Source organism: Danio aesculapii, chromosome 10 (genome assembly GCF_903798145.1).
Source record: "Danio aesculapii chromosome 10, fDanAes4.1, whole genome shotgun sequence".
NCBI lineage: Eukaryota > Metazoa > Chordata > Actinopteri > Cypriniformes > Danionidae > Danio > Danio aesculapii.
Genome location: NC_079444.1, coordinates 14,782,722 through 14,798,439, shown reverse-complemented (window position 1 = coordinate 14,798,439; position 15,718 = coordinate 14,782,722). Strand labels below are relative to the sequence as shown.

Below are 15,718 nucleotides of genomic sequence, written 5' to 3'. Positions count from 1 at the left end.
CCTATGCAGAGGTAAATAAAGAAACATTAAAAAGTACTGATGACATGTTAAATAAATTTGTTTGGAAAAACAAAATTCACCTTATTAAGAAATCGTTAATAATAATGAACCCCATAAAACAGGGAGGACTGAATTATCTAGATTTTACTACGTTAAACAACACCTTTAAAATTAATTGGCTCAAACACTTTCTTAAAAATCCCCTCTCACGCTGGAATATTATCCCTAATTATATTTGCTCTAAAGTTGGTGGTTTAAATTTTCTTTTACTGTGTAGTTATAATGTTGTGAAGATCTCGGTCAAACTCTCCAATTTTCATAAGCAAATGCTCTTGACCTGGTCTCTAATATACAAGCATAACTTTTCTCCACACAGATATTATTTATAGAAATAATAAAGACATCATTTACAAAGATTAAATCACTTTATTTAGAAAATTGGTTTAAAAATAACTTTCTATTAGCCGGATAGCTCTTTAACTCCAAAGGCAGACTTTATAACTATTCAGATTTCTTACAGAAGTTTAACATTCCTGCTACTCCCAGTGAATATGCCATTGTTGTAAACTCCATCCCTTCTGGTGTGCCTGTTCCTATGTGAGGTGTCACACTCCCATGGCCATACACTCACTCTCTGAATTTAACTGCTCCAGTGGTTGGAAGTGTGTGTATTTCAGCAGACCAGTTATTTTTACAGAAAAATAACTGTAAAATTAGAGGCCTTTTCCAGAGAGAGATAATAACAATCCCTTTTGTAACACCTTATTGGAACAACACTGTTGAAAATATTTAATGGGAGAATGTATGGACTTTGCCTCACAAGTATCTGATTACTAATAAGAAGCAACATTTAAATTAATTCACAAATGTTATCCTACTAAGACCTGTCTTCAGAAATACAAGTCTGACATTGATGTGAACTGCTCATTCCGTCACTCTTCAGAGGTAGACTCTTCATTTGTTCTGGCAGTGCTCCTACACAGAGAGATTCTGGTCAGATCTGTTGCCATTTATTCAATCTTATATTATGAGTGACTTGTCCTTTTCTTGAAGATATTTTCTTTGGGTTGTTTGACGATTCTAAAGAAAACTTGGAAAAGTGTATATAATTAATGTATTTTAGCAAGTTTTATATTCACAAACATAAGTTTAGTAGCTCTAGACCTTTTTTGATCTATTCAAAAATGACCTAGACCAATATTTGGAAAGGATCCAGCACTCTTTTAATCCAAAGGCAACAAAAACTGTATCCTTATATTCTTCCTTTGTGGCTCATTAAGCTTTATTTAATTGTTTTTATTTTTATTACCCTGGCGTTTGTTTGTCTTTGTGTATATTTCTGTGCACTTTTTCAGTAATCTCTATTATTTGTCTCTATGTATGTAATTGTATTTGATGTATCTCTTTACTTTAATAAAATAAATAAATAAATAAATAAATAAATAAATAAATAAATAAATAAATAAATAAATACAAAATTTATTACGTATATGTTTTTGTCCTTATAATGATTCACTCCATCTGTCAAGGAAACTGATTTATTACACACAAAAACAAAAAAATTCTCAATGACAATTGACAAAACTCACTGTTAAAATATTAGATTATATTGTTATTTTTCAGTGGATACAGCATACTGAAACTATATATATTTATTTCGGTGGTGGTTTATGACAAGTGCGTCACCTAGTGTACGTTGTTCGTCACAACTGACATTGCACAAATCAAGATTTTTTTAAATATGAAAATCAATGGTATTATGATAAGAGCATAAAGCCTATTTTATCACGCTCTGTTTATATTAATTAAATTTTAATTCAACATAAAACTAAATAATATGTATGCATGTCTATCTGAAAGATAATATTAAGAAATATCAACCCATGTGCGACAGTGGTTGTTTATGACAAGTGCTCCATCTAGTGCGGGTCGCTCGTCACAACTAATCTTGCACAAATCAAGATTTTTAAATTTTTTTATTTATGTAATATTGTATTATGAACAGTGCATTAAACCTAATGTATAACGCTCTGTTTATACATTCTTAATTTTAATTTAACTTTGAGAAATAGCTTAAAATCACTGAATTTTTCAAATTGTTTCCTATCCGTGTCAGAGGTCGTTGAACAACTCAATCCACGCTGAGCCTCCACACTTTCGCCTTTCACCTGCACTGTGAGGGTTAAAAGAATGGACGGATTTAAACGTAAGCTAAAGCTAGCTACGCTATGTGTAACTAAATATTTATACAAAATATATATTGCTATAGTAATAGTTTATAAGTTCTAATTGTGTGACTGACGGAAAGCAAAGCAAAGCAAACAAACATAAGAGCGGCACATAAAGCACCTTTCATGCAGCTGAATGAGTCTTTCACACGTAGCCGGAGGAAGAACCAAGTGTAGGAGGGAACTGAGTTTGAGTTTTGTGGGTGTGTTCAACATTACCACAGACTACACTCGAGAATTACCTTTCTGTACAGGTTTCTCCTAATGTCAGGTGTAGTTTTCAAAGAAATGAAGGGTTATAGTCAGCGGTTTTTTTGGAGATAACATTAAACCACTGAGGTGTTTGTCAAATCCGCATGCGAGTAATGAGTGTGTGAAGACTTGATTAAAGCGGTAAGTTTTTCTCTATCTCTCTCTTTCTCTCTCATTGTGAGTCATAGAGCTGGATTTGATGTGGCATTGATTGATTGACGGTTTTGTGTTGCTTCCTGTTCCTTGTTTACATTCTTATATTAAATGTAAAATTTCTGGGTTTGTTCAAATATGGGAAATTTGTCTCGAGATTAACAGACATCCGTGTAACTGTTACACTACCCTGTATTCCTATGTTTTTACATTGTGATTTAAGTAATTGTGACTTTTGTTACTAGTATTTCCCCACAAAAAGGAGTCAGATTTATGTTTATGCCTTTTGTTTTTTTAATCTGACTTTACTTCTGAGTTCTGTTTTGGTTTTTTTTTTTTTTTTTTTTTTTTTACATCTCACAGTTTTTTTTTTTTATTAATATGTATAGCAATTCTGGGTTTATCATTGGGTTCCAACAATAGGAATTAAATTAAGCAGAGATTAAAGCTAATCAATGATTTTAAAATATAAATGTAAAGCAGCACGTGTTTGTGTGTGTTTGTTTGTGTGGTCCTTTCACTTTTAAAAGTCTTTACAAAGTACATACATTCTTTACATTAGATTTCATATTTCCCTCATTGATTAAAAAACATTTTGTTCTTACACGAGTTGATAATGCCACTTTTTCCATAAAAGAAATTGCTTGTTTCAAATTGTAGCTTTCATTTTAATTTTTTACAATAACGTGAAAGTAACATTAATTTGTGATACTCCTACAGATCTAACATAGTTTATTATAATAAACTACAATTATACAATCACTCAGTGACAACTTGACACATTATTTAGCTCGATACTTTGAATAATCGGTCTGAAATCGCATGCAAGTATGACTTAAAAACAACATTAGCGTTATTTAATTGACTGAAAAATGTTGTGCTTTTGGTAGTTAATATGATTTCACTATTTAGAATTGGCGATACCTTTCTGAGATTATATTAATAAGGAGAATGTCCGAATGTGAGAATATAAAGCCATCTTTACCTTTAACTTTATTATTATTATTGGATTATAGGGGATGTTTTTGTCAAATGAATTCATGATCAAAATGAGACTTTAATTGTAAGCCTACTTGTTTTAAAGTTCGGTACAACAGAAATATTAGACTTAAAGACTTAACACTGATCTTAATCTAGATGTAAGCTTAATCCTTATTGGTAAAACTAAATCTATTTCCAACTTTTTCTCTCTCTCACTTTGAGATTTATTTAAAAAAAAAATTGCTTTATGTGGTTGAATTTATTTTATTTTTTATGTTTGTTTTTTTTTGTGTAGAGTATTGTAATTTATTTTCTATAACGTTTCGTCTGAGGAAGAACTAAAAAAAAAGTTTGAAATGGTTGTGTTTTTACAGTCCACCTTTCTCAAAGACCAAGAGACGCCCCTATACTCTTCTGCTGACTGAAGATATTTGAGTTCTGTCAAGGTGGTGTCAGTGACGCGTGAAGATGCTGCAGCAGATACTGATCGACATGTACATTGAGCCGGATCTCCTGGTTGAGCTGAACGAGGAACAGAAACAAGTTCTCTTCTTTAAAATGAGAGAAGAACAGATCAGGAGATGGAAGGAAAGAGAGACACAGCTGGAGAAACAGGAAGCCGCACGTGCCAAAGCCAAAAAAGGTTTTTATTTCCACAAAAATATTGTCATTAAGATGTGAATAAGCAGTTATGTTGAGATCTATGCAATGCTGTTTTCTAGCCAAGCCTGCAATCATTTGCATTAAAAATATCTTTCTGTTCAAGATCACTGTTTCGTCATATCACACAATAAGGGGACAGTGGAAAAATAGGGTTGGGCAATGTAGACCAATTTGGCATCGTACGATGTATAATGTAAAACATTGTGATAACCGATGACATCGTCATCGTAGCCCGCGGTGAATTCATTATTGCTGAATAATTATCTAATTCATAACAAAATAACTATTTGTAGATTACAGTTTCAACTACCTGACCTGCATTGTCTTTGTTTTACCCATAACCAAATCATAAATAAATAAAGACAAGTTACACACAGATTACCACCCTTCAATCACTTTTTCCGCGGAACTCTGGCATGAATAGGCAGAGTGATCTGTGTTGTTATAATGCGTCGACAAACCTGGTTGGTAAAAAAGGTGCACAACCAACAGGAACCAACCAACCAACAGTATCTGAAGTACAAGCGTGAAAGTGAAAGATTGAAGCAGTGTACTGACAAAAATGCAATAAAAGCCATTCAAAATTTAGTTCAAAATGCTGCTGCAAGGCTTTTAACAAGTACCAAAAAACATGAGCACATTACACCAGTTTTACGCGCTTTGCACTGGTTGCCTCTGCACTATCGAGTCACTTTTAAAATTCTTCTCTTGGTTTTTAAATCTTTAAATTTCCAGATGGTTAAAGATTGTATTAAAAGGAAAGTTGACGTGAAACGGTGTTAAACATGCCCCTGTCCCAACTTTTTGGAGTGTGTTGCAAGTATTAAAATCAAAATTAGTTTATACTAATAGAAATATATTTAGTTATAAATATATTAGTTAAATAATATAAAATATAATAGTTGTAAATATAAATTTAAAAGTAAATATAATAGTTATACTCATAAATATCTTTTCTTTGCACATTTGTCAGTTACGTAAATAAAAGTTAAAGAGAATCAATAAATGGCATGTTCTTGATTTTGTCAATGTTTATATTAATTTTATTTATATACCACTATTAAACACAACCAAAGAGGTTGACAAGTGTGCTGCACAATACAAATCAGAAAGAGAAAGATATAAAAATTATAGCTAAAACGGACAATTGTCATTGATAACATGCCAAATCAAGGAGGCAAGTTTTCAACCTAGATTTAAAAACATACAGAGATGAAACAGATCTAATACAGAGGGGTAGAGTATTCCACAACCTAGGACCAGCTACTGCGAAAGCACGGTCACCTCTGCGTTTCAGCCTCGACTTAGGGATGCATAACAGTCTCTGGTTAGATGACTGAAGAGACCGACCAGGCTGATACTCAATTAACATGTCTGACAGATAAGAAGGTGCTAGGCCGTTTAAAAATACAAACTGTTAATGTTTTACAACCAAAATGTTTGCCAAATCTGCCATAATACAAATCTTCAACTGCTCAACAGTCAGTGGTCTGGACTGGACTGCAGGAAGGCTAGTCAAGCACATCTATTCAATATTTACAAAATCAAGCTGTTGGAGCACATGCAGAAGGAAACTTAATCTAGTAACCAAAGACTTACCATGAAAGATAACATCATGATGGCAGTAAATGGCTCTGTATTCTGCAAATGTATGCCTCCATGTCGATGGTGCATGTCAGTGGGGCTCACATTTCCACACTCCAACTATTGGTTCTGCTTTTCTCTTAACCACGACTGACTTTTTAACATTGACATTATTTTTCAGACACCGTTTTAATGGAGTGCCATCTGAGAGTCAAAGCTAGAGCACATTCAGCCTAGGTTTCCTGCCTTACTTTATACAGATTAATATTTATCTGGATTTTCTCTATTTTCACAATATTAAATGTAGTAGTTGGTAAAATGCTAAAATTGGCTGTAAGTTTGCATTGATAAACATGATGTGTTTGACAATTCTCACATGGTTTTGACACAAAGCGATCAAGCCATGATCCTGCTTTACGTGGAAGAAACTAAGATGCTCATTTTATACCCAATCATGAAGTCGTCATGCATCACCAATTCACCTGTGTATTGTGGACTGCTTCAAAACCTCTTTTATTTGGGTATTCTATGACTTTGTGCTTTTTTTGTGCTCTCTGTCTCATCTTTTTTGGTGTGTGTTGCATCCATAGAAATCAAAATGTTTTTTATATTTCCAAAATACAATTTGAAATTTCATTTGCAAATCGCATAATCTTGATTTTATTGCATTTAAAAAAAACATGCCAACTTTGCTGGAATTCTAGTTGAATATCACCATCTGAAATTAGGCATGCACTGCAAAAAATGGTTTTCTTACTTAGATTTTTGTCTTGTTTCTAGTCCAAATATCCAAAAAAGCTTTAATCAATAAGCATTTTCTAGACAAGCAAACCATATTGTTTTGTTTTAAGACATTATATGCCAAAATTAAGTGAGTTTTTCCTTAAAACAAGCAGAATAATCTTATTTCATTTAACATCAGTTTATTTTTCTTACTCCATTGGCAGATGGAGTAGAAGGAAAATATCACTCAGTATTTTTTTAAACAAGACAATTTATTTTGCATGTCTAGAAAATGCTTTTTGATTTGAGAATTTTTAGATATTTGGACTAGAAACCAGACAAAACAAATCTAAGTGAGAAAAGCATTTATAGCAGTGTGGATATAAACGGTATTATCATGACTTCAGTGGTATTACAGCTAACCATGTTCATTTTGTCATCTGATAAAGTGTTTGGACATAGCAACTGTGACGTCAAACTTAGCAAACAGATTTAGTCCGTTTATCGTATTGGTGACTTGATCAGTTAATGTTAGCTTAGTCTTGGGTAGCCAGACCTAAGTCTGACTGAAAGGTCAGGGAACTTTAGCCGCTTGAAATGCTCAAGCATTGCCCATGATGCTATATGTCTGACAGGGTAACCAACAAATCATGATTGTTTTGTGCCGCATTATGTTTAGCGGTAAAATGTCCATATTATAACTGCCCGGTGTGCAACAATGGCATCTTTCAATCACGAATGTCTTAAACTTTACAGCAATGGCGCGTCAATTTTCTAAATGATCTCTCAACAAAACACAGGATATTTCAGTTCTTATTTCAATCACACATTTCTACATAAAGATCATGCAGACTGGGAAAGTGCAACCCATTAGTTTAGTTTGTGACTAAAATGTAAATAGAAGAACTCTTAAGTTTTGAACGATATCTGTATGATAAAATATTGCATTTTTGAATGCTTTAAATGCATTTTTTTCTGATGGCAGTGAAAAAAACGAGTAACCCCTCCTGCGTATATGCCAACATCTTGCAGGTTGAAGCATTTATCCATTAAACTTTGCATACTTTTGATGCAGGCAGTAAATCATTAATTTATAAATGTCTCACGGTGACATTTTTACTAAAACACCCAGAAATTTAAACAAGAATGCTGTTACTCAACCTTTTACAATCGTGTGCACTTCATGACAGCCATGCCCATACAACATATCTGTATTGAGAAATCTCTCTCTTTAATTCCACTAAGCAGTTCTTTATTTTAGTCATTATAAACAGTTACTTCTGCATCCGTGGTTTCCCCGCCCACTGCATTGATTGACAGCCGTGTATTAACATGTCTCCATAGTAACATGTATAATCATATCCACAAGACTGGACGTGCACAAAGCAACCGGGATTAAAAGTTCTGTTCAGCTCTCTGTGATCATCAATCATCATCATCAAATGTGGTCAAGAATGAGTTTAAAACCTTTTTAAAAAAGGGCATGTTTGTAATAAAGACAGTAAAATCCCTATGTAATTTAACACAACAGCTGCATAGTGTCAGTACAATTATAAAAGAAGACGCTTTGATCCCAGTTTGTGGACGTTAAATCTGGTTTATTTTGTACATTAACATAATGGATATCCATACAGCAATGGATATTAATGTGTATCCTGTGCAAAAACAGTCCAAAGCTAAACATGCGTGCATGCGTTCGCGAACTTTAACGTCATTATGTATGACTCATCATTGCAGAAAGGCTTTAATTAACTCCACAACAAATACTGTATATCATATAATCGTTGGAAAAGTTCTTAGTGTAGTATGGAAGATCTGCTTCGTTCTTGTCTGTCACTGTGCTGTTTATCTATGTGAAGGCATGCATAGAGAAACGGTGGGTAGGGAAAACTAGCTCATTTGCATCAAAGGCACAGGCAACAAAAACAGCTATGTCTTAACAGCTCAAATTTCCAAGTATTAAAAAGGTATAATAAATAATCCTATGGGTGTTTTGAGCTGAAACTTTACAGGCACATTCTAGAGACACAAAAGACTTCTATTAAATCCTGAAAAGGGGTCAAATAGGTGCCCTTTAAGAAAACCTTCAAAATTATGACAATCAAAAACTTTAGCCACCGGTTCATGGACGGTGCTTAGCATGACGCGTGAGGCTGAGAGTAATGTTAAGTTCATGTATTTACTAGCATGGAATAAGAATGAAAAATACATGCACAGAATTCATAAATCATAGTTTAACATTCAATAATGCATTATTAAAATCTAAAGTTGTCCTTGTTAACATTAGTTACACTATGGGGTTTGTTGAATCCATGATTCTAACTGGCTGATGAAGATACTTAGGGGTCGTTCATACAAAATGTGTCTTTGCATCTAAAAATGATGAGACAACAAGGTCAGGAATGATTTTTAAAGTCTGCATGAAATCTGAATTTGCAATGTTCATTTTGCTAGCTCACATTGTTATTCTTAAGGTGAATAATTAATCTGTGCAAGTTATAATCCATTAAAAAAATGTGTTTGTTTTGTTAATCTTCTATGAAAGTTGGTCCATTCACTTTAGTGACGTTTTTTCTGTTGACGTCAACCTGAGAGCTTCCAAAGCAACTGCGTATCAATTCCCTCTCATGACTTTAGTTTGATGTGAGAGAATGAAGTGCAAAAGACAGCCACACCCCTACTCAATATTCAGTTTTGGTTGGAAGTACATCAACATACTGAAATAAAAGTCTTAGTCTCTTCCGATTCACGGAGACCTTTAAAAAGCCCCTCCTCCACCATGTTGCCATCAAATAAAATAACTTGCTACTGTAAACAAGATGAGTGGTGCTGCATTTAAAAGTTTACATTATTTTAACTTGACACGACGTCTTAAAAGAGGCACTGCCAAAGAAGCTAGTGTGATGTTCACGCTTATCCGTCAAGTGCACGTTTACATAGGAAAAACAATGGAAATTCATTCAGAGTTAACAAGAACTTACAATGAGCAATTAAAGTGTTACCATGATATTCATGAGACCTGGCTGATCAGAGTACTTTCATTAAATGCCCAAAAAATAGTGTCAGTATTGTGAATGTTGTAAAATGTGTGTCATTTATGCAGTTTCAGGGAAGAGTGTGTCGTGGATGAAGGGTCTGGATAATGATGTTTGGGTTTGGGTGATGGGAGAACATCAAAATGACAAACCCTATGATCAAGTCTGTGATGAGATCATGGCCCAGAGAGCAGCCCTGCAGGCCCAGAGAGAGGCTGAGGAGCTCAGGTAAAACAATTTTATTATAGCTTTCATTATTGACGCAACCACAATTATTATTTGATGAAATGCATCATGAGAATCTGAAATATTAGTATATATTTACGTACTGTCATCGTTTAAATTTTTGGTGCATATAACTTTTATTTTGTGTGTTCCATTTATGATTTAGAAATTGTTTTATGCACTTTATTTTAGGTTTATTATAAATATTACTATTAAGATTATTTTAAATGTTCGGTTTTAATTCAAATCTTTAATGTTTGTCTACTTATCTCCAGTTTGCAATTTTTGTGCTTAATATATCCAAAATTTTCATTTAAAATTATATTGTATTTTATTTCATCATTATGACAAATAATAGAGGATTTTATTTTACATTACATTTAATAATTTGAAGATTAAATTGCCTAGACATATTATAATGAGAAGTTCGCTTCATCGTCAATATAAGGTCACAAGCTTTATTTTACTGTATATTTCAAAAAAGTTTATTTAGTTAAATCATGAGATTATTGTTATAAAACTAATTCATTGACTTTCATTTTTTAAATTTCTTTTTTTATTTTAGTTCAACCCAGTTACACTCTGAAATAACACTTTGATTTGTTATTTGACTAAAAATGTATTGCTTGGCATGAACTACAAAGTAATCAACTCTGTCAACACTGGTTAAATATTTTACCGGTTTAAAGGAATGTTGCAGTACAGTGCTCTAATAATGTTTCTGCTATGCTACTTCCTCCTTATGTTTTTTCAATACAACTATTAGACAGAAGTTAAAATAGCTTCTTTTTTTTAATTATTAAACTGTTTTTGTGTAAATCTGTTCAACAAACCTAAATGGTTAGTATTCCCATGATGCAATATGTGCTGTAGATAACTGCACTGAGCAAAAGGGCAGAAGTGAAGCTGAAGAGGCTTGTGTTTACAGTAATATGGGGATTCAAGTAGAAACCTTTTGTTACCATGTCACAGCAACAATAATATCATAAAATATGGGCTCAAGTCCAAATTGATATTTGGCTTAGTTTCATATTATGGAAAATAGGTGAAATAACATGTTTGTCTTGGAAAACCTTCCACAAACCTTGAAACCATACTAGACAGACAGTGAGAAAAAGGAATTTCTTTTGTGCTGCGTGTGAATATGCAAGTGTGAAGGAATTTACCTGTCTTGTTGCTTAGAATGTTCTCACTGACCTTCATGGCCTCTTCTCATAGCAGCAGTTTCCTGTTCTGTGAGTAGTCAATTACCTCTCATAACCTATGCATAAATGGTTTCTATGTTGTTTTCTCTTGCAATTGCCAAGGGTTAAGAAAGCGGCTGAGCTGGAGAAGCGTTTCTCTGGAATATATCTTGAACCGGAGCAGGTTGTGTTGTTAGATCAGGAAGTCCAGCAGAAAGCCAAACAGGCTGAGGCTCTTCAACAGAGAAAAGCAGAGGAGGAAATCAAGGTACTGCTGACTCACACCAAACAGTAATAATCAGTTCAGCCCCATCATGTTCATCTTTTGCTTAAAACTGCTCAATTTATTTAGTTGGTCAATTGATTTTAGTTTTTTAACCTCATTAATTACAGAATGTGATGATTAATAAAAGGCTCATTCATTGTTATTTGCACCAACAGTAGGGATGCACCAATTCCAATACTTGGATCGGATATTGTTCGAAATCGTATATTTTTGCTGGATCGGGTAAAGGCCAACTGGTACTGATCCAAATTGATCTTGCGCGTGCGCTATATTGTATGCTTTTGCTATATCAGCACTAGTACTCATCTGGAAGGTACAGACTAAAAAGGCAAGATGGCAAGATTTGATATGCTCCAAGAATGGCAACCAAATGTTAGAAAATTTGATCACTGAACCTCAAAGACTATATTTAATTTTTTGTAATTTAACAAAAAAATAAGGCGTCTTTAATCCATTGAGTATGAGATGGGGGTTGAGGAGACTTCCTCTGCAATAAAATACACTGCCTAGCTAATAATGACATAAAAGCTATTAATTTAGAAAAATAATATGGTAACTTAGTCAGGGAGTAGAACTCTAAACAGGCCAATTAACGGAGAAGGACCAATTTTAATAGATGTAATTGCTGAAAATTAATCATAAACAGACTCCCAAGAAGGAAACAAAGCAGGACAGGTCCAAAACATGTGAACTAGATTTGCAGGTTCAGCATGCCATTTGTCACAGTTTAAATCAGTAGCAGGGAAAATGCAAGCCAGTTTACACTTAGACCAGTGAACTCTGTGGACTACTTTGCACTGTAGAATCCCATGACGAGCACATACAGATGATGTATGGACCTTTTGTAAAGTTGTTGACCAAGCCTTATAATTTTAAGTTGAGTCAACTTTTTTTTTTTTTACAGTGCAGCAAGGTTTTCATAAAATGTGTGCTTTGTTTCAAAGTTGCTTATGGGCATCCAGGGTATGCATCAGTGCGCAGTGCTCATGAATGTGGTGCACACCCTGTACTCACACTGAGGAGAGAAACTGTTGAATAAAGGCATTATTCTTGTTTTATATGAGCACAATTAACATGATAGGATTTTGATTGAACCACTGAAGGTATGTGGTCTGTTCCTGAGGAGTCAGGACTATTGTTGTATATGGAGTTTGAGGGAGCTCTTAGATTTCACTTGATATACCTAATTTGTTTTCTAAAGATTAATGATGGTCTCAGGGGTTTGAAAGAACATGAGGGTGAGTAATTAGTAACATAACAAAAAATTTTGGCAAACTAACACTTTAATTATTGCAGGGGAATTTTTGTTCCCTTTTTCTCCTTTTATGTTATTTGTGGTGTATATTTGTTAAATTTGACCCTGAATTTAATGATTTGACTGTGCACTGACTGGAGGCTTGTTCTTGCTCAGAAAATGGAGGAGGAGGAGAGGCGTAAGGCTGAGGAGGAGCTGAAGAAGCTGGAGCAGGAGAGGAAACAGCAGATTTACCAGTGTCTGAAGGAGGTGCAGAGCAGCAAAAACACACAAGAGGAGGAGGATAAGGACTGGCAGGAGACTTGTAAGACAAACCTCATCAGTGCTGAACTCTACACCACCTTATTTTCTTATAAGTTTATTATTTATTATCACATTCTTGACTTGTATGTACTGCCCATTTTTGGACAATCAAGTGGACCTCTGTAAAATCCATTAGTTAACTTTACTTGTAGAAAGTGATTAAAACCCCTTAACTGCCACCCCCACTTTTTGAACATAGACATGAAAATGGCATGTTTAACTTAAATCATAGGTCTCAATCTCAATTCCTGGAGGGCCACAGCTCTGCACAGTTTTGCTCCAACCCTAATCAAACACAGCTGACCCAACTAATCAAGGTGTTCATGACTATGTTTGATTAGGGTTGGAGCAAAACTGTGCAGAGCTGCGGCCCTCCAGGCCCTCCAGTTTGAGACCTATGACTTAAATGAATGCCAATCTTCATTGCTTTGCAGTATAGATATTCAATTCAATTCAATTCACCTTTATTTGTATAGCGCTTATACAATGTAGATTGTGTCAAAGCAGCTTCACATAAAAGGTCACAGTAAATAGGAACAGTGTAGTTCAGTTTGTAGTGTTTAAGTTCAGTTCAGTTTAGCTCAGTTCAGTGTGGTTTAATAATCACTACTGAGAGTCCAAATACTGAAGAGCAAATCCAACGATGCGCAGCTCTACAGATCCCGAACCATGCAAGCCAGTGGCGACAGCGGAGAGGGGAAAAAAACTTCACTAAAGGCGGAAGTGAAGAAAAAAAACCTTGAGAGAAACCAGGCTCAGTTGGGCACGATCATTTTAATTTCTCCGCTGGCCAAACGTTTTGTGCAGAACTGCAGTCTCAGTGGCGGAGGCTGGAAGCTGGCCTCAGCGAAGACTCGTCTGTCTCTGGAGCGTCACAGGAATCAGTCTCATGTTCTCCACTCTTCCATGACCATCACAGTAGCTGCTCAGGATTCGGCCTGGTCCAGGATATAAAAACCTTGGGATCATCTCGTCGTTGGTCTTGGATCGAATCCGTGACTCTGCATAGTCTGAGGGCCTCGGGAAGAGTATCCCCAGGTGGAAATGGAGAATAAAGAGAATAATTAGCGTAGCTGATGTTCACAGTGTATATCAACAAGATGCATAACCTGTGTGGAAGCCCCCAAGTGGTGCACTAAGTGTATGCTTTACTGAACAGATAGGTCTTTAATCTAGTTTTGAATTGGGAGAGTGTGTCTGAGCCTCGGACGTTATCAGGAAGGCTATTCCAGAGTTTAGGAGCTATAAATGAGAAGGCTCGACCTCCTTTACTCGACTTTGCTATAAGCTATAAGCTTGGTCTCACTTTAAAGTAGACATATGTACAGTTTTTTATTTATTTATTTTTTTTAAGCGTTCAAGTTTTGTGCCTTTATTAAATAATAAAACAATAAATGTATATTTTATTATATTACATAAGATTTATCAAAATCAAAGCTAAACATTAAATTATATTCCAAATTTGAAGTTAATAGCTCAAAAACATTTTGTTTGGACAGTTTGGTGGTGTTTTATTAAAATTTATATAAATATATAAAAATTATTTACAGGTAGATTGCTGTAGCACAGTAATGCTTGTGACTCTGATGAGAAATCCTGTTGCAAATAAATAAATAACTGATGCTCAGTAATAATTCTCAAAAAATCAACTCATCAATTAAATAAATTAAATCATTAAACTAGACATCTTAAGGTTTCAAATTATATATATTTTGTCATGACTGATTTATGTTTAGTCTACAATATTATAGTTTAAAAATGTAGCTGCAAACAATCCAACAGGTGACAGTAAATTAGTTTCGATCTGGTCTGACCTTTCCAACAAAAAATAGTTTATCATGATTAGGATTTGACTGCAATATAATAAAGAAATCTTAAGGGTGGCAGGACGGTGACAGTTAAATCTTAAATCTGACTTAAGGTAAAAATAAGTAAACTAGGTGAAAAAATTAAGTCAACTTAACAGTTCACCTTGTCAGTTTGAAGGCAATGAATTTACTCAGTTTCTTTAATTATTATTATTAAAGTATTTAATGGATTTTACAGTGAACATGTCCTTATGTCACAAAGTAAGCATGGAACATTCTGAAACCCCTTGGAAGGGAACATGATGATTACTGCACAGGGATGAACCTTTGATGTTTTGAACACATTAGCAACTTAATGCATTTAGGCATGTAGACATGATCAAGACGATCTGCTGCAATTCAATCTGAGCATCAGAACAGGAAAGAAAGGTGATTTAATTGGATTTAAACGTGGCATGGTTGTTTTTGCCAGACAGGCTGGTCTGAGTATTTCAGAAACTGCTGATCTACTGGGTTTTTCACACACAACCATCTCTAGGGTTTACAGAGAATGGAGAGAAAGAGAAAATATCCAGTGAGCGACAGTTCTGTGGGTGCAAATGCCTTGTTGATGTTAGAGGAGAATAGACAGACTAGTTGGAGCTGATAGAAAGACAACAGTAAATAAAATAACCACTCGTTACAACCGAGTTATGCAGAAGAGCATCTCTGAACGTACAACACGTACAACCTTGAGTCGGATGGGCTACAGCAGCAGAAGACTACACCGGGTGCCACTCCTGTCAGCTAAGAACAGGAAACTGAGGCTACAATTCGCACAGGCTCACTAAAATTGGACAAAAGAAAATTGAAAAAACATTGCCTTGTCTGATGGTTGGGTCAGAAATTGGCATCAACAACATAAAAACATGCATTCATCCTGCCTTTTATCAACGGTTCAGTCTGGTGGTGCTGGTGTAATGGTGTAGGGGATAATTTCTTGGCACATCTTGGGTCTATTAGTACCAATTGAGCATTGTGTCAACGCCACAGCCTACC

At 34.7% G+C, this 15,718-nt stretch overlaps 1 protein-coding gene across 3 annotated transcripts in view; it reads left to right on the top strand.

Moving 5' to 3' along the window:
* Positions 1-2,124: 2,124 nt before the first annotated feature.
* The window catches only part of sh2d4a (SH2 domain containing 4A), a 40,822-nt gene continuing 27,228 nt past the window's right edge, over positions 2,125-15,718 (top strand). The window contains exons 1-5 of one of the 3 annotated variants that reach the window (XM_056466341.1): positions 2,125-2,206; positions 3,989-4,257; positions 9,688-9,847; positions 11,152-11,296; positions 12,726-12,873. In XM_056466341.1, coding sequence (XP_056322316.1) covers positions 4,083-4,257; positions 9,688-9,847; positions 11,152-11,296; positions 12,726-12,873 — 628 coding nt within the window. In that variant the 5' untranslated portion in view covers positions 2,125-2,206; positions 3,989-4,082. Of the gene's footprint in view, positions 2,207-2,394; positions 2,622-3,988; positions 4,258-9,687; positions 9,848-11,151; positions 11,297-12,725; positions 12,874-15,718 lie in introns of those variants that run through there. The other 2 variants (XM_056466342.1, XM_056466339.1) reach the window with 2 other exon arrangements.